Source organism: Haliotis rufescens, unplaced genomic scaffold, assembly GCF_023055435.1.
Source record: "Haliotis rufescens isolate VD_foot unplaced genomic scaffold, xgHalRufe1.0.p SCAF_13, whole genome shotgun sequence".
Classification (NCBI taxonomy): domain Eukaryota; kingdom Metazoa; phylum Mollusca; class Gastropoda; order Lepetellida; family Haliotidae; genus Haliotis; species Haliotis rufescens.
In genome coordinates, this window is record NW_025963813.1 from 37,726,311 (window position 1) to 37,745,478 (window position 19,168).

The 19,168-nt window shown below is 42.0% G+C and overlaps 1 protein-coding gene across 1 annotated transcript; it reads left to right on the forward strand.

Annotated features, from left to right (window-relative positions):
- Positions 1-7,081: 7,081 nt before the first annotated feature.
- On the forward strand, positions 7,082-18,957 carry LOC125378649. Its single transcript, XM_048394524.1, has 2 exons — positions 7,082-9,097; positions 14,426-18,957. Exons 1-2 carry the CDS (start codon positions 7,990-7,992, stop codon positions 15,940-15,942), a joined length of 2,625 nt encoding a protein of 874 aa, XP_048250481.1. The 5' UTR covers positions 7,082-7,989; the 3' UTR covers positions 15,943-18,957.
- The last annotated feature ends 211 nt before the right edge of the window (positions 18,958-19,168 follow it).

Here is a 19,168-nt window from a genome sequence, read left to right on the forward strand (position 1 = left end):
CCAGTTCGTTATATCCGTCAGTTCGTTAAAAGCGGGTGCGTCATAAACGTAGTTTACTGTAATTGCTGCAGTGAAGTCATGTCCGTGTTGGCTGTCTCGAACAACAAACCTTTGAATTCAGAGGCGTAATCGTGTGCCAAGAGTGGCACATTTGTCTGTTCATTGCGGATATTCTCAGGAAGAAACAAACTTTGGATCAGATAGTTATTACTAATTAAAGTAAACTAGGTTTAGTCCTATATATTTGAAATAAGCGAAATGTATGTCACATTGATTATGTGCAAAATATTGAGAGTTTGAGAACACACACACGCAAACACACAAACGCACGCGCACCGCGCACACACGCACACGCACACAGACACGCACAAACACGCACAAACACATACAAACACTTTGTACACAAAAAATTAAAACAATCTCTCATTTTAAAATCGTGTATAACGGATTTATGTCCTCCTGTACGTAAAACAAGGAAGCTAATTGAAATTTATTATTCTGATTTCGATAACCACGTGGAACATGATAAGTCCCTCAACGGACTGCTTCCGTTGCGTTCGTAATAGGAAATGTCTGTTTTGCCAACCTGTCAATAGGCGCGATTAACTAACCATCAATAGTATTGAAAACGACCAGTCGATCAGAACTATACAGCGACCAAGTTGAAGAACATTAATAGATAAATACCACATGATATTATCAGTGTTTTGGTTACATCACAGGGTGTTTCCAAGATAAAATAAACTGTTTACAAGTTGTATTTCTGATATGTCCCATGAGTACAATCAAAAGCCTTGAGTGGTGGTTGTCAAAGAAGGTCTGTCATCCCACACACAAGTGTTGATTAATACACTGGACGTGGTCACGTGAGCACTGTCATAGTAACATTATGAACATCCTTCTGTAAAGCTATCGAATTTATATGTGCAGGTACATAAAAAAATCCCAGTCCGTTTCAGCATCCAGCTGTTCGCCACCTTATATAAAAGTCGCGATCAGTCGAGCCTGGACAAGGCAAGCAAGTTGACACAATGACAACAGGGACGACGCAGTACCCAGGTCACACATCGCCATGGCATGGGTACACACTGACTGTATTAAGACCTCACATATACAAGTACCCCGGTCACACATCGCCATGGCATGGGTACACACTGACTGTATTCAGACCTGACATATACAAGTACCCAGGTCACACATTGCCATCGCATGGGTACACTCTGACTGTATTCAAACCTGACATATACAAGTACCCAAGTCACACATTGCCATGGCATGGGTACACTCTGACTGCATTCACAACTGACATATACAAGTACCCAGGTCACACATTGCCATCGCATGGGTACACTCTGACTGTATTCAAACCTGACATATACAAGTACCCCTGTCACACATCGCCATGGCATGGGTACACTCTGATTGTATTCACACCTGACATATGCAAGTACCCAGGTCACACATCGCCATGGCATGGGTACACACTGACTGTATTTAGACCTGACATATACAAGTACCCAGGTCACACATCGCCATGGCATGGGTACACACTGACTGTATTTAGACCTGACATATACAAGTATCCAGGTCACACATCGCCATGGCATGGGTACACTCTGATTGTATTTAGACCTGACATATACAAGTACCCAGGTCACACATTGCCATGGCATGGGTACACACTGACTGTATTCATACCTGACATATACAAGTACCCAGGTCACACATTGCCATGGCATGGGTACACTCTGATTGTATTCAAACCTGAGATATACAAGTACCAAGGTCACACATTGTCATAACATGGGTAGACACTCTGATTGTATTCAGATCTGACATATACAAGTACCCAGGTCAATTATTGTCATGGCATGGGTACACTCTGATTGTATTCAGATCTGACATATACAAGTACCCAGGTCACTTATTGTCATGGCATGGGTAGAGATTTTGATTGTATTCAAACCTGACATATACAAGTATCCAGGTCACACATTGCCATGGCATGGGTGGAGACTCTGATTGTATTCACAACTGACATACACAAGTACCCAGGTCACACATGGTCATTGCCTGGGTACACTCTGATTATATTCAAATCTGACATAAACAAGTACCCAGGTCACACATCGAAATGGCATGGTTACACACTGATTGTATTCAGACCTACCATATACAAGTACCAAGGTCACACATCGACATGGCATGGGTACACTCTGATTGTATTCAGACCTGACATATACAAGTATCCAGGTCACACATCGCCATGACATGGGTGCACTCGGATAATAGTCAAACCTGACATATACAAGTACCCAGGTCACACATCGCCATGGCATGGGTACACTCTGATTGTATTCAGACCTACCACATACAAGTACCCAGGTCACACATCGACATGGCATGGGTACACTCTAATTGTATTCAGATCTGAAATATACAAGTACCTAGGTCACACCTTGCCATGGCATGGTTACACTCTGATTGTATTCAGACCTGACATATACAAGTATCCAGGTCACACATCGTCACAGTATGTGATACATACTGATTGTATTCAGACCTGACATATACAAGTACCCAGGTCACACATCGTCACAGTATGTGATACATACAGACTATATTCAAACCTGACATATACACGTACCCAGGTCACACATCGTCACAGTATGTGAAACATACTGACTATATTCAAACATGACATACACAAGTACCCAGGTCACACATCGTCACAGTATGTGATACAGACTGATTGTATTCAGACCTGACATATACAAGTACCCAGGTCACACATCGTCACAGTATGTGATACACACTGATTGTAATCAGACCTGACATATACAAGTACCCAGGTCACACATCGCCATAGCATGGTTACACACTGATTGTATACAGACCGGACATATACAAGCACCCAGGTCACAAATCGTCACAGTATGTGATACATACTGACTATATTAAAACCTTACATATACAAGTACCCAGGTCACACGTGGTCACAGTACGTGATACATACTGATTGTATTCAGACCTGACATACACAAGTACCCAGGTCACACATCGACATGGCATGGTTACACTCTGATTGTATTCAGACCTGACATATACAAGTATCCAGGTCACACATCGACACAGTATATGATACACACTGATTGTATTCAGACCTGACATATACAAGTACCCAGGTCACACATCGTCACAGTATGTGATACATTCAGACTATATTCAAACCTGACATATACAAGTACCCAGGTCACACATCGTCACAGTATGTGATACACACTGATTGTATTCAGACCTGATATATACAAGTACCCAGGTCACACATCGTCACAGTATGTGATACACACTGATTGTATTCAGACCTGATATATACAAGTACCCAGGTCACACATCGTCACAGTATGTGATACACACTGATTGTAATCAGACCTAACATATACAAGTACCCAGGTCACACATCGCCATAGCATGGTTACACACTGATTGTATACAGACCGGACATATACAAGTACCCAGGTCACAAATCGTCACAGTATGTGATACATACTGACTATATTAAAACCTTACATATACAAGTACCCAGGTCACACGTGGTCACAGTACGTGATACATACTGATTGTATTCAGACCTGACATACACAAGTACCCAGGTCACACATCGACATGGCATGGTTACACTCTGATAGTATTCAGACCTGACATATACAAGTACCGAGGTCACGCATTGCCATGACATGGGTACACACTGATTGTATTCAAAACTGACATATACAAGTATCCAGGTCACACATCGACACAGTATGTGATACACACTGATTGTATTCAGACCTGACATATACAAGTACCCAGGTCACACATCGTCACAGTATGTGATACATACAGACTATATTCAAACCTGACATATACAAGTACCCAGGTCACACATCGTCACAGTATGTGAAACATACTGACTATATTCAAACATGACATACACAAGTACCCAGGTCACACATCGTCACAGTATGTGATACACACTGATTGTATTCAGACGTGATATATACAAGTACCCAGGTCACACATCGTCACAGTATGTGATACACACTGATTGTAATCAGACCTAACATATACAAGTACCCAGGTCACACATCGCCATAGCATGGTTACACACTGATTGTATACAGACCGGACATATACAAGTACCCAGGTCACAAATCGTCACAGTATGTGATACATACTGACTATATTAAAACCTTACATATACAAGTACCCAGGTCACACGTGGTCACAGTACGTGATACATACTGATTGTATTCAGACCTGACATACACAAGTACCCAGGTCACACATCGACATGGCATGGTTACACTCTGATAGTATTCAGACCTGACATATACAAGTACCGAGGTCACGCATTGCCATGACATGGGTACACACTGATTGTATTCGGATCTACCATATACAAGTATCCAGGTGACACATTGTCATGGCATGGGTAGAGATTCTGATTGTATTCAAACCTGACATATACAAGTATCCAGGTCACACATTGCCATGGCATGGGTGGAGACTCTGATTGTATTCACAACTGACATACACAAGTACCCAGGTCACACATCGACATGGCATGGGTACACTCTGATTGTATTCATATCTGACACATAAAAGTACCCAGGTCACACATTGCCATGGCATGGTTACACACTGATTGTATTCGGATCTACCATATACAAGTGTCAAGGTCACACATCGACATGGCATGGATACACTCTGATTCTATTCAGACCTGACACATACAAGTACCAAGGTCACACATTGCCATGACATGGGTACACACTGATTGTAGTCAAACCTGACGTATACAAGTATCCAGGTCACACATTGCCATGGCATGGGTACACTCTGACTCTATTCAGACCTGACATATACAAGTATCCAGGTCACACATCGCCATGACATGGGTACACACTGATGGTATTCAAACCTGACATATACAAGTATCCAGGTCACACATCGCCATGGCATGGGTACACTCTGATGGTATTCAAACCTGACATATACAAGTATCCAGGTCACACATCGCCATGGCATGGGTACACTCTGACTGTATTCAGACCTGACATATACAAGTACCCAGGTCATACAGCGCCATGGCATGGGTACACTCTGATTGTATTCAGACCTGACATATACAAGTATCCAGGTCACACATCGCCATGGCATGGGTACACTCTGACTGTATTCAGACCTGACATATACAAGTACCCAGGTCATACAGCGCCATGGCATGGGTACACTCTGATTGTATTCAGACCTGACATATACAAGTACCCAGGTCACACTTCGCCATGGCATGGGTTTACTCTGATTGTATTCAGACCTGACATATGCAAGTACCCAGGTCACACATTGCCATGACATGGGTACACACTGATTGTATTCAAACCTGACATATACAAGTTCCAAGGTCACACATTGTCATGACATGGGTAGACACTCTGATTGTATTCAGATCTGACATATACACGTACCCTGGTCACTTTTTGTCATGGCATGGGTAAAGATTCTGATTGTATTCAAATCGGACATATACAAGTATCCAGGTCACACATTGCCATGGCATGGGTGGAGATTCTGATTGTATTCACAACTGACATACACAAGTACCCAGGTCACACATCGACATGGCATGGGTACACTCTGATTGTATTCAAACCTGACATATACAAGTACCTAGGTCACATATTGCCATGGCATGGGTACACACTGATTGTATTCAGACCTGACAAATCCAAACACCGAAGTCACACATTGTCATTGAATGGGTACACACTGATTATATTCAAATCTGACATATACAAGTACCCAGGTCAGACATCGACATGGCATGGTTACACACTGATTGTATTCAGACCTACCATAAACAAGTACCCAGGTCACACATCGACATGGCATGGGTACACTCTGATTGTATTCAGACCTGACATATACAAGTATCCAGGTCACACATTGTGATGGCATGGGTAGAGATTCTGATTGTATTCAAACCTAACATATACAAGTATCCAGGTCACCCATCGCCATGACATGGGTACACTCTGATTGTAGTCAAACCTGACATATACAAGTACCGAGGTCACACATTGCCATGGCATGGGTAGAGACTCTGATTGTATTCAGACCTGACATATACAAGTACCAAGGTCACACATCGTCACAGTATGTGATACACACTGACTATATTCAAACCTGACATATACAAGTACCCACGTCACACATCGTTACAGTATGTGATACACACTGACTGTATTCAAACCTGACATATACAAGTACCCAGGTTACACATCGTCACAGTATGTGATACACACTGACTATATTCAAACCTGACATATACAAGTACCCAGGTCACAAATCGTCACAGTACGTGATACATACTGATTGTATTCAGACCTGACATACAGAAGTACCCAGGTCACACATCGACATAACATGGTTACAATCTGATAGTATTCAGACCTGACATATACAAGTACCGAGGTCATGCATTGTCATGACATGGGTACACACTGATTGTATTTTAAACCTGACATATACAAGTATCCAGGTCACACATTGTCATGGCATGGGTAGAGAGTCTGATTGTATTCACAACTGACATACACAAGTACCGAGGTGACACATCTCCATGGTATGGGTACACTCTGATTGTATTCAGACCTGACATATACAAGTACCCAGGTCACAAATCGTCACAGTACGTGATACACACTGACTATATTCAAATCTTACATATACAAGTACCCAGGTCACACATCGCCACAGTACGTGATACACACTGATTGTATTCAGACCTGACATACACAAGTACCCAGGTCACACATCGACATGGCATGGTTACACTCTGATAGTATTCAGACCTGACATATACAAGTACCGAGCTCACGCATTGCCATGACATGGGTACACACTGATTGCATTGAAATCTGACACATACAAGTACCCAGGTCACACATTGCCATGGCATTGTTACACACTGATTGTATTCAGACCTACCATATACAAGTACCAAGGTCACACATCGACATGGCGTGGGTACTGTTATAAGGTTAAAAATGCACCTCAGAAACGAATGATGATAAATAGAACCCAGTAGATATAGTTCGTGACAGAACTGGTAACTGGAAGGGAATCAATAGAGAAAGACATTTCACATTTATCATTGGATTGGTCTCTGGCTTTTATCCATGAGTTAATGAAACAAATGGGTAATTACAAGGTATAATCCATTTGGAGCTTCGGAGCGAGTCACGAAATCAATAGAGAGATGAGCAATCTAGCGCGTAGGGTTTTGGTATTTTTCCGATGGTGACACACATGAGTTCATGGTCAGATATAAACTTGTAACGAATCAAATGGAGATATTGAGACATGTGACAAGGACAGGTCAGGCTCGAACACTATAAAATGATACCCTCAACATTAGGAGAGTGGTGCGCGGTTTACAGTCGATCGAGTCGAATCCCGATCGTTCTAAGTTTCCACCAGCTAGTGACGAGCCTGGCCAGTCTGATCCTGTCCTGTATTGTCAGATGGGCTGAGAGTAAGTAAAACTATGTGAGTATAAACTGGTGTTGCGTTTCTTTATTATGCGTGTGTGAATGCTGCTAGAGACAACTTGGAGTAAGGGTCGTTAGACCAATCACTCCTTGACGGAACCGAGCCGTGGTGGACAAGGCGAGGGCAATGTCCTGGCTTAATTGACCACAAGGACCAGGAACGGCAATACACTTAGTAACTGTAGCAGGGTCGCACTGGACCCCCAAAACCAGTTACGACATGGTGGAGATTGCGGGTTTTCTCTTGAACAAAATGTTTAAGACGATCCCATTCTTTGTTTTTCGTATTGTCGTTCCCATCCTTCAATTCCGTCTTCCCACCTTGACTTATTTTTGAAGGTACGGTTTCACCTTTGACGCATGGATAGGGTATTCTGGCTGGTAATGTCTGGTAATGTCTCATACACCAAATTCTGCATCTACGTCAAGTGACCGTCTTGCCCCCACTCGCCTCCTTACTGGTACGATTTTCTCGAATTCCCCCCGAGTTGTCATAACTCAACCGCCCTCCCAATCACCCCCACCGCCCCCTCCTCCCCAGGAACCCTCCTCGCCCACTATTTCTGACCATAGTTTGGACTTATCACCCTCTACCGACGAGCTTTTACATCAGTACGCTTGTGTTCTCCCTGACGTTTCCTCACTAAGTTCGTCCTCAGGCCCCGAGGCACAAAATCCAACCCCTGACTTCAATATGGGAGATTCGACCTTGATGCCAGAACATTTCACTGGTAGAGACACGACCCATGCTGCTGAATGGCTTGACCGTTTCCTTCATTTTGGAAACTTTAAAAAGTGGACTGACGCACAGAAAGTAGAAGTTTTCCCACTATTTTTGAAGGACTCGGCGTATCTCTGGTATAAAGATCTTATACCATCGCTAGGGGAAGAAATCGTCATTTTCGATGAAGTAGAGAGATTATTCAGGGACAAGTACGTCCACCCAACTGACCGGTGGGCCCTTCTAGAATCTTTCGTGAGTCGTAGGTTATCCCCAACTGAGCCTATAGACACGTATTTAGCGGATTTGACCCAAACAGCTAGCCTATTAGGTAAGACTGACATGGACTTGATGGATGCATTTGTTCGGGGACTGGATGACGGTACGAGGCAACACGTGCTAATGAAGCAGCCGACGGCTCTGAACGAAGCTGTTTCGTTTGCACGTTTGGCTCGATCCATAATCCCTCAAATTGCAGAAAATACAGGTGTCAAGTTGGCAATCGATACTCTAAGAGACCAGATTGCTACACTCGCGGCAAAGCTCGCACCATCGTCGTCCCAGGTTAATACCTTCCAGTCACGACAGAATCGATATTCCCAACCCCCCAGACAGTCCTCTAGGTATTCAACTCGGCCGTGGCAGCCTCCCCGACAGCAGTTCCAGCCACTCTCGTATCCGGACGGACCACACCAGCAGAGAAGCCAGCCCCCTCCTCAACGCACACAGTACAACACGGGACGGACCATGGCTCGGGCACGCCCCTGTTACAGATGCGGTGGTGAGTATGATTTCTCTCACCCTGATAGATGTCCCGCACGTAATGCAAGGTGTCATTATTGTCAGAGAGTAGGACATTGGCAGCGTGTTTGTAATGCCCGGTTGCAGTCCGGAGCTCCTCAAAGCAGATAGCAATTAAATTCACGACCACGAAGGCCACCTTGCCACTGTGCTGAGCATGTTTTTGACCCCACTAATTTGCACTCGCGTGAGTCGCCAGTTACTATTTTACCAAGTTACAGTCGTCCTCAATCGCCTGTTTTACAAGTCACTTCAAAAAATGACAACAAGCATAGGATTCATGTTATTTTGGGTGAACAATTAGTTTCTACAATTGTGGATTCAGGCGCTTCTATTAGTATTTTAAGTCGGGAAGTTTTTTATGACTCGGGTCTGTGGAAAGAAATCCCCATTCAAAAGTCTGATGTGACCTCTCTTCAGGGAATAGGTCAAAATATTGTGCCAGTATTAGGACAAGTGTTCCTTCCCATCACTATTGGTGATTCCCACATGGAACAGCGCTTTCAAATAGTTGCAGAGTTAACGTCACCAATGTTTTTAGGATTAGATTTTCTGATTCAGAAAGATGCTGTCTTAAATTTCCAATCTTGTACTTTGTCGCTTCATAATGGCTCCACAGTTGTTCCAATTTGGGCGAACAATGATATCCCACCCCTCGTATCGGATCCCCATCCACAGATGGTAGAGCAGGAACCCATCCCAGTTCGAGCACTGCAGGCATTCACAATTCCCCCTCAGTCTGAAATCATTTTCCCAGTTTACATGGGTTGCTCCCCGTCTGATCAGGTAGGCATAAGTGAACCTAACCCAGTCCTATCGGAAACACATCAGGTTTTAGGTGCTCGTTGTCTTGTTTCGGCAAGTTCAGGGAAAAGCGTGTACCAAATCATTAACACTAACGATTTTGCTGTGGACATTCCAAAAGGTCATGAAGTTGCTCATTTCACTTTGGTACACTGCGATGAAATTACGCCTCTACAGTCACATTCCCCCTCCGAATCGGAACCCTCCCTCTCTCAGTCAGAAATAGACGCGAGATTACGTGAGTTGAATATTGATTTTTCTTCATCCCACTTGTCACAGGAGCAACAAGCACAAATAGGTCAGTTGATCGCCAGGTATCGCGACTGTTTTGCCATTAATCTCTCAGAAATTGGGTTAAATGATTCAGTGCAACATGATATAGCTACAGGAGATGCCCCACCCGTTAGGCAACGATTTTACCGTACAAATCCTGCTATGCGTGCAGAGATAGATCGTCAAGTTCAGGAGTTGGTAGACTTAGGCATATGTGAACAAGATCATGATAGCCCCTGGGCTTCTCCAGTTGTTATGGTGCCTAAGAAACAGGCTAAGGGTTCTCCGCCATCATGGCGTCTAGCCATCGACTACAGAGTCGTGAATTCGTGCTCATTGCCGATAGTATTCCCAATGCCGAGATTAGAAGATGTTCTTGATGTTTTGGGCACAGCACATGCAAAATATTACACAACCATAGATCTGGCAGCGGGATATTGGCAATTAGCGCTGAATGAAGAAAGTAAACCCAAAAGTGCATTTGTGACAGCTAGTGGTACCTATCACTTCAATCGTATGGCCTTTGGTCTGGCCTCTGCCCCAGCAACATTTCAAAGACTGATCAATGACGTTTTCCGCAATCTAAATTGGCGTAAAACAATGTGCTATTTAGATGATGTTTTGTGCTTCTCCTCGGATTTTGAGACACATTTGGCAGATTTAGAAGAAGTATTTTTGTGCCTACGCAACGCAAATTTGAAAGCGAAACCATCAAAATGCCAATTTGCTAAACTGTCAGTTGCTTACTTGGGACATATTTTTTCCAATAGTGGAGTACAAGTAGACCCTGAAAAAACTAGCGTGATAGCTTCGTTTCCGACGCCAAAAACGCCAAAAGACGTTAAAAGTTTTCTCGGAATGGTAGGATTTTATCGTCGCTTCATTCTAAGTTTCTCCAAAGTAGCAGCTCCTTTACATTCGTTGTTGCAAAAGGATACTAAATTTGTTTGGACGGAAGCACAAGAACAGGCATTTCAAACCCTCAAATCTGCTTTGCTAAAACCACCAATCTTGGCATTCCCAGATTTTGAAAAACCATTTATCCTATACACAGATGCTAGTGATGACGCTCTAGGGTATTTGCTCGGTCAAACGGATGCCGAAAACAGAGACGTGGTAATAGCCTACAGTGGTCGTGCTCTGTCAAAAACAGAGAAAAACTATGGAATTACAGAAAAAGAATGTTTAGCAGTAGTATCAGGTATCAAACATTTCAAGGTATATTTGACACATGCCCCATTTACTGTAGTGACAGATCACAGAGCTTTACAGTATTTGAAAGACAATAAGGACCGCTCAGCCAGACTGAGCCGCTGGTCACTCTTATTGAGTGATTACACGTTCACGGTTCAGTATCGACCAGGCAAAAACTTGGGTAACGCAGATTTCTTGTCCAGATTGCCTTACCCAGAATGCCCTCCAGAGTTACATGTAGATGACCCACTTTCAGATATCCCCTATTTGTTTGCTACTGATACGAACAGTACAGACAATGATATCGCCACGTCCGATGACCAAGGCGACCAAATAACGATTGTGCCTGCAACAGACGTTACATCAGAGTTGTATGATGCCTCCACAATTGACGACCCTCTCAGTGTATCGTCCGACCCCCTAGGAGATTACTCCATAGCACAGAGGCAATATGACGACCATAAACTACGGGCGCTGATTGATTGCATTAAGTCTCAAACCTTTTCTACTGATGACAAGGCCACACGTACATTATTGTTACAAAGCCAGGATTTTATCCTTGACAATGACATATTGTACCACTTATATGCGCCGCCCGGCCGGGGCCATAGGAACGACAGAATCATTCGTCAACTGGTGATACCTCAGTCGTTGGTACAACAAGTTTTACAAGCATACCATGACAGCTTGTTAGCTGGACATGTTGGTATTGACAGAACATTCAATGCTATTAGACAGAAGTACTATTGGCATCACATGCTGGAGGACATAAAGCAGTATATTTTGTCATGTACTGCCTGTCAAACAAATAAACGTGACTTTCACAAGAGACCTGCCCCATTACAACCATTACCAGTCCCTGGTAAATTGTTTGATCGTGTTCAAGCTGACTTCCTAGGGCCGTTACCACCCACAAAAGCAGGTCATAGGTATGTTTTTTTGTTAACCTGCGCCTTTTCCCGATGGAGCGTGGCTATTCCGATTTCCTCGTTGGAGGCTGTGGAAGTAGCCAAGACATTCTACTCAAAATACATTTGCGTTTATGGGATTCCCAGAGTGTTATTGACTGATAATGGCACTTCCTTTACCAGCAAACTTTTTACAGCGGTGTGTTCAATATTGGGGATCAAACCATTGAAAACTAGTAGTTATCACCAACAAACTAACGGAGCTTGTGAAAGACTCAATTCGTTTATCGTGCAAACGCTCCGCATGTTTATCAATGATAACCAGGACAATTGGGATGAGCTTCTCCCTAGTGTGATGTTTGCCTATAACACTAGCCCGGCAACGCAGAGTACTGGATTTTCCCCCTACTTTCTCCTGTTTGGTCAAGAATGCTCAGTACCCGTTGATGTTGAATTACAATCATTTGAACCCCTCCCACAAACAATTAAGCAACGGCTTGATGTAATTTTACATCATATAGACGTAACTAGAAAATTGGCGCGTACCAATTTACAAGAGGCTCACAACAAAGCCAAATATTACTATGACAGGAACACCTCAAATCCCATTTTCCAGCTCGGTGATAAAGTATGGCTTCATTCCACGGCACGGGCTGTTGGGAAATGTAAAAAGCTAGGCCAGATATTCCAAGGACCTTTTTACATTGCGGATGAACTGCCACATTTCACCTATAAGTTACGCCGTTGTAAGGATCACAAAGTCCTGAAAGTTCCGGTCCACGCGAACCGGCTTAAACGGTTTGTCAACCCGAAAGATAGACCAACTAACCCAATTCCAGTTGTTGCTACGGACAACCAAACGATTCTGTCTCAATCTGACAACAATCATACGGAAATGACCACCCCGACGCCTCAGACATTAACCCCAAAGCAGGCACAGAATCCCGGTTTTGATTTACAGGAGGATGACGTTTTCATAGTAAAACGAATCTTGGCGCATAAAATAGTGAATGGAGAAAAGTACTACAAGATTCACTGGGAAAATTTCACGTTACAGGAGGCTACATGGGAACCCGAATCTAATATCCCTCAAGGATTGATTCGTGGTTACATGATCCAGAAGTCATTAAAAAAGAAGCGTAAGCGTTAGAAATTTCAAAAGATATTTTGAATAGCGTTTCAAATTAATTGTTATATTTCGTTTCCTTTTCAGTTACAGCACTGCAGATTTCGTATTGAGGACTGATCAACCTAATATTGATTTTTGCATGTGTTTATTTCAGGTTTCGAATTACATGATGCTATATGCATGGAGCTAGCACATGCTATAGATCGTTATTACATTGTTAGATGATTCAATTGTCACAAGGTTATAGGAAAATACAATCGTGCATATATGTTGAAAATGTGTCTTGTTATCGTAAAATATTGTGTTTTGAATACTCCGAATACTCGGATTATTTACAGTGATGTGTTGGTTGACATAGAAGAAAACAAATCATGTTCATGGGTTATGGCCGCACATGTATTTCGCGGGCCACGAGAATACAAATGAGTTACAATATATGAGAAATGACGACTACGGGTCGCATGGTTAAATACTCCTTCTACGAGATGATTCTGGCTGCACATGTATTTCGCAGGCCACTATAAAGCAAGTTCGCTTTGTGTGTATATACGAGAATACAAATGAGTTACAATATACGTGAAATGACGACTACGGGTCGCATGATTATACAATACGGTTACAAATACTGTGAAGTGATATACGATGATGGGAATTGAGATACAGTCATGTGAACTGAATACCGTCATGTGACGTGGAATACAAAAACGAGACAATAAATAATGTTGTGATGATATATGTTGATACTGTAAAAGAAGTTCACTCTTGTTGGATGTTGCTTACTCGCACGGTTCCCAGTGTGAGATTATATATTACCTACTTGTGACAATTGTTATCATGCTTCTTAGATACAGTCAGCGAGTGAAGATTCGAGATGAATACAATCAGACAGTTACTAGGTTTCACAAGGCATGGAAACCTTTTCTTACAAAACATGAGTGATCTATGATATTTAGTTTGAAGTTAATAATTATGTTTATACACTTATTTCTTTGAATTTTAGAATCCAGAGGCCTCCTCCGACCAGTATGGGTCTTATTCATTGTCATCGCGTTGGTTAGCATCCAGAATCGGGTTAATTCCGTGCATACGGAACTCCGACTTCCATGGGGAGTTGTCTTCGTACATATGTCACGAATCGACATTTCCCAGAATAAATGGATTCATATCTTTCAATATAAATTGCCTGATTTAGATGGAATGGGCAATAGATCAAGATATCGAGACTTTTGTTCCACAAATACTTTGGCTTGTCATACCGTTTCGGCGATGGATGGATATATAGAAAAGGCCGAACGAGAGTTGTTCGCGTATTGGACAAATGTCCATAGAGACATTAACCTTTTAATTCCCCATATTAACATTTTTCACAAGGATTCCCGCACTAAACGGGCGATACTTCCTTTTATTGGATCAATAAGTCGTTCGCTGTTTGGTACTGCTACAGTCGAGGATGTTGACCGACTGGCGCGGTATGTTAAACAATTGTCGTTGCATGCTGCTAATACTTCTCGTGCTTTTCAAGTCCAAGTTCGTCAGATGTCGTCATTTATGACTAAAACAAATGAACGCATTTCATCCGCGCTCGCGGGTATTGAAACGAACCATAAAGATATTAAACTTGTCACTAAACAAATACAAGATGTGGAAAGATTTATTTTTATCACAATGAAAATCTTGTTAGATCGCCTCACGTTCCTAACTACTATTAGACAAGAAATTGATGAAATGTATTTAGGCATTCAACAGTTAGTTAATCAACGATTGAGTCCATCTTTACTCCCAGTTTCGGAAGTAAAGAGAGCGTTAAAAATGATTCAAAAACGTCTAAATGCAGAATACCCGTTGTTTCACGTTGCACATAAGGATCCAGGTTATTATTATCGGGAACGCACTGTTCACTGTTCTCGGAATTCAGATTCAATTTTAATTTCGCTTATTGTTCCTATCCAGACTCATTCTACCCTCCTTGATGTATATCGAATAAATTCTTTTGGCTTACCATTTAATCAATCAAGTACGCATGTCACTCAGGTTATGAATTTACCAGATTATCTTGCTGTTTCGGAGGCTAAAGATCAGTATATTGAATTTTCGGCTAGGGATTTTCAAACATGTTATGGTGAACACGAAAAACACTGTCCAATTTTTCACAGTCCGAAACCAACAACATCGCTCACATGCGCACTTGCTTTGTTTACTAAAGACACACAAGAAATTAAATCCTTGTGTGATACAAAATTCCGATTAAATGGGCTACGTTCAATGGCTCTCGAAATTCAACCAGGCACAATTCTTTTAACTGGCATAAAAACCATAATATTAACGTGCAAGGGTCGCATTGAGAAGCGTCCAGCTTGTCAGATTTGTATATTTAAAATTCCTTGTTACTGTGCGTTGAAACTGGATGAATTCGACATAGACATGAGAATTCATACATGTGTGAAAAGTCAACTGCTTCAAAATTATACCCACCTAATCTTTTACTTTTATCGGAATTTTTTAATGCATCCATCTTGAAAAACATTGATAGTTTACAGCCCCTTCTGAAAGATTCCGCTTTTAAGATCCTACATTTATTAATTGATGATAAAGTTTTCGATGAAATTCGTAGAAAGGACACAGAATTTCAAGTTGATTTACGCCTTATTTCTCAACGTATGAAAAAGGCACAGGTCATTTCGGATAATTTAATTGATGGTAATTGGATGGATTCCCTCCCACCTTACGCTTTAGATGGGGATTTAACCAACCCATATCACTTAACGGCAAGCATAGCCGCGGGTTTATCCCTGTTTCTCTTAATAGTCGTTCTTTTCTTATGGATTAAAGTTCGACGCTTATTTTTTGCATTGACCTTACTTACAGCAGGCTCCCCAACTGACGGTTTGACAATTTGGAAAACACATCAAACTACACCCTATCCAAATTATCCCCCTCCTTCATTTATGTCGTTGATTAAATCCACTATTTCCATGGATGTTTTTCTGATCATATCGACAGTATTTCTGGTATTCATTTTGCTTTTTCGAAGTATGAAAAATGTCAATCGACCGGTTACGTCACTGGTTTTACATTTGACAAATTCCTTTGCTTGTCATGAAATTATGGTCTCACAATTTTATCTTTGTCCCCGAGACCTCACGTTAACGGCTGGAAATCCTTTAACTAATTTTCGTATTCAGCGGGTATTCCTCACTTATTATTTACTGTTTGATTGTCACAATTTGCAAATTCAAACCCCGACACAATCTATATATATTTCGGGAAAAATTTATGTAAGTTGGCTAATGGCGTTTCGTTTAAAACGATTCCTTCCTTCCACGACAGGTGTGTTTATGGTACTTCAACATTGTGGAGTCGCTTTTCCGTTACCTCTGACATGATTAACTTTGAGCTCAGTTCCTCTGAGGTTTCTTTAAGCCCTGTTGATCTCTCCACTTTGGCCGGCTGCCTTGAAATAATGATAATGGTTTTCGTTGCCCAAATAGGATATTATGGCACGTATTACTTCATAATTTATTGTCTTTGTTAAATCCCAGCCTTTTAACGACAGGCCACTCGTTACCCTCAGCATCATAGTCAGTAGGGTATTGAATGAATTACAATATTGAATGAATTACTTTTCTGTAGAGACAAGACCTGTATTTGGAATTGGTTTCTCTCATATGATGGTCATATGATGGTCACTTGGTGACAATACGTTACATTATTCTGGTATTGTGTATCTTCTATATTACTTGCTAGGTACAGTTACTATCGGTGTTTCAATGTGTGCTCTCAGTCCACCCCATAATAATTATATATGTTGTTCGTTTTGGTGTTATTAGCTACAAAGCATTTGCTGAATGTTGTTGATTAGAATTTTATGATAGTTAGTCCGACTGTACTGTTCAAGCAGTCCATAAGTTTTGCGATTTGATCGTGCTTATCAATGTCTTTTTATGATAATATGTGGCTACGCAATTGGACCTGTAACAATTAATCCAAACATTCGATTCCTGCCGTTATCATCCTTATATGCAGATATGCATATGCCAGAAGACTATTATTGTGTACATAGTCTTATTTTTACGGGCAGCAGTCTGAGCTGCAGGTGGCACATCGTTCTATGTATTGATATTTCTATAATTGGTATGGTATTAGTCACTTGTTGTTCGTGAATTACCAGTATTTTTAAGTGTTGTAGATGATGGCCGTACCCCATTCTAAAGGGCGGAGAGTCAAGCACTTCCCCCGCTGTCGTCTGGTCCACGCCAAATAATTAATCTGGCTTCTGGCTCCACGCTTGCTGTCAAGGATGAACGCTGTCCTATCACCTCTGCCGCTAGACACAAAACGCAGGCAACAGAGAGTTATCTATATCTGTCAGCACCCCGACGTCTACAGCTACAGGTGCTCACGACGACCGCATATACACTGTAACTCTGTCGGCATACAACATCTTTAGAGAGCGACCAGTCAACACTCAAGCAGTGTCTAGAAAAGTCGACCTCTCGCTTTGCCACTCCAGCCGAGGACCTGACTGTGTGCATAGACCGCGTGTTTTCAAGGATTCAAGAACGTTGGACAGCGTTTCGCCAATTGACTTTTCGAAACAAGAAAGGAGCCAGTGAATTCGATTGGGACCAGCGACTAATGAACTTTAGTGAATGGTGGTGCCTTATTGTGGCCATGTGCAGTGACATTTGACTTTTATGCATCGCTATTAATTAATTCTACATGGTATTTGAATAATATTTCATGGTGTTTATGCTTTGTGGTTATACGAAATAACACAGGATCATTAACTTCTTCTTTGCCAGGTAAATACATTTTTAACTGTAAAAGTATTCGTTGTTTTCGAAATCTTTATAACATTTGAAAATTGATTACTATTTCATATATATAATGATCGATCCTGTTTTACTTCCATTATGTTTGTTGTGATTGTATTTTATATCTCAGACCGGAACTCATGCTTAGATCTTCCGAGCTGTGGGCAGCTCTTGTCCACAGGCGGAGGATGTTATAAGGTTAAAAATGCACCTCAGAAACGAATGATGATAAATAGAACCCAGTAGATATAGTTCGTGACAGAACTGGTAACTGGAAGGGAATCAATAGAGAAAGACATTTCACATTTATCATTGGATTGGTCTCTGGCTTTTATCCATGAGTTAATGAAACAAATGGGTAATTACAAGGTATAATCCATTTGGAGCTTCGGAGCGAGTCACGAAATCAATAGAGAGATGAGCAATCTAGCGCGTAGGGTTTTGGTATTTTTCCGATGGTGACACACATGAGTTCATGGTCAGATATAAACTTGTAACGAATCAAATGGAGATATTGAGACATGTGACAAGGACAGGTCAGGCTCGAACACTATAAAATGATACCCTCAACATTAGGAGAGTGGTGCGCGGTTTACAGTCGATCGAGTCGAATCCCGATCGTTCTAAGTTTCCACCAGCTAGTGACGAGCCTGGCCAGTCTGATCCTGTCCTGTATTGTCAGATGGGCTGAGAGTAAGTAAAACTATGTGAGTATAAACTGGTGTTGCGTTTCTTTATTATGCGTGTGTGAATGCTGCTAGAGACAACTTGGAGTAAGGGTCGTTAGACCAATCACTCCTTGACGGAACCGAGCCGTGGTGGACAAGGCGAGGGCAATGTCCTGGCTTAATTGACCACAAGGACCAGGAACGGCAATACACTTAGTAACTGTAGCAGGGTCGCACTGGACCCCCAAAACCAGTTACGAC

What these genes read in the sequence shown, in the direction of transcription:
- LOC125378649 (XM_048394524.1), top strand. Translation starts at nt 7,990, where the DNA reads ATGTCTCATACACCAAATTCTGCATCTACGTCAAGTGACCGTCTTGCC. An exon ending in CCCCTGTTACAGATGCGGTG is followed by an intron (nt 9,098 to 14,425) that starts GTGAGTATGATT and finishes TTTGAATTTTAG; the next exon opens with AATCCAGAGGCCTCCTCCGA.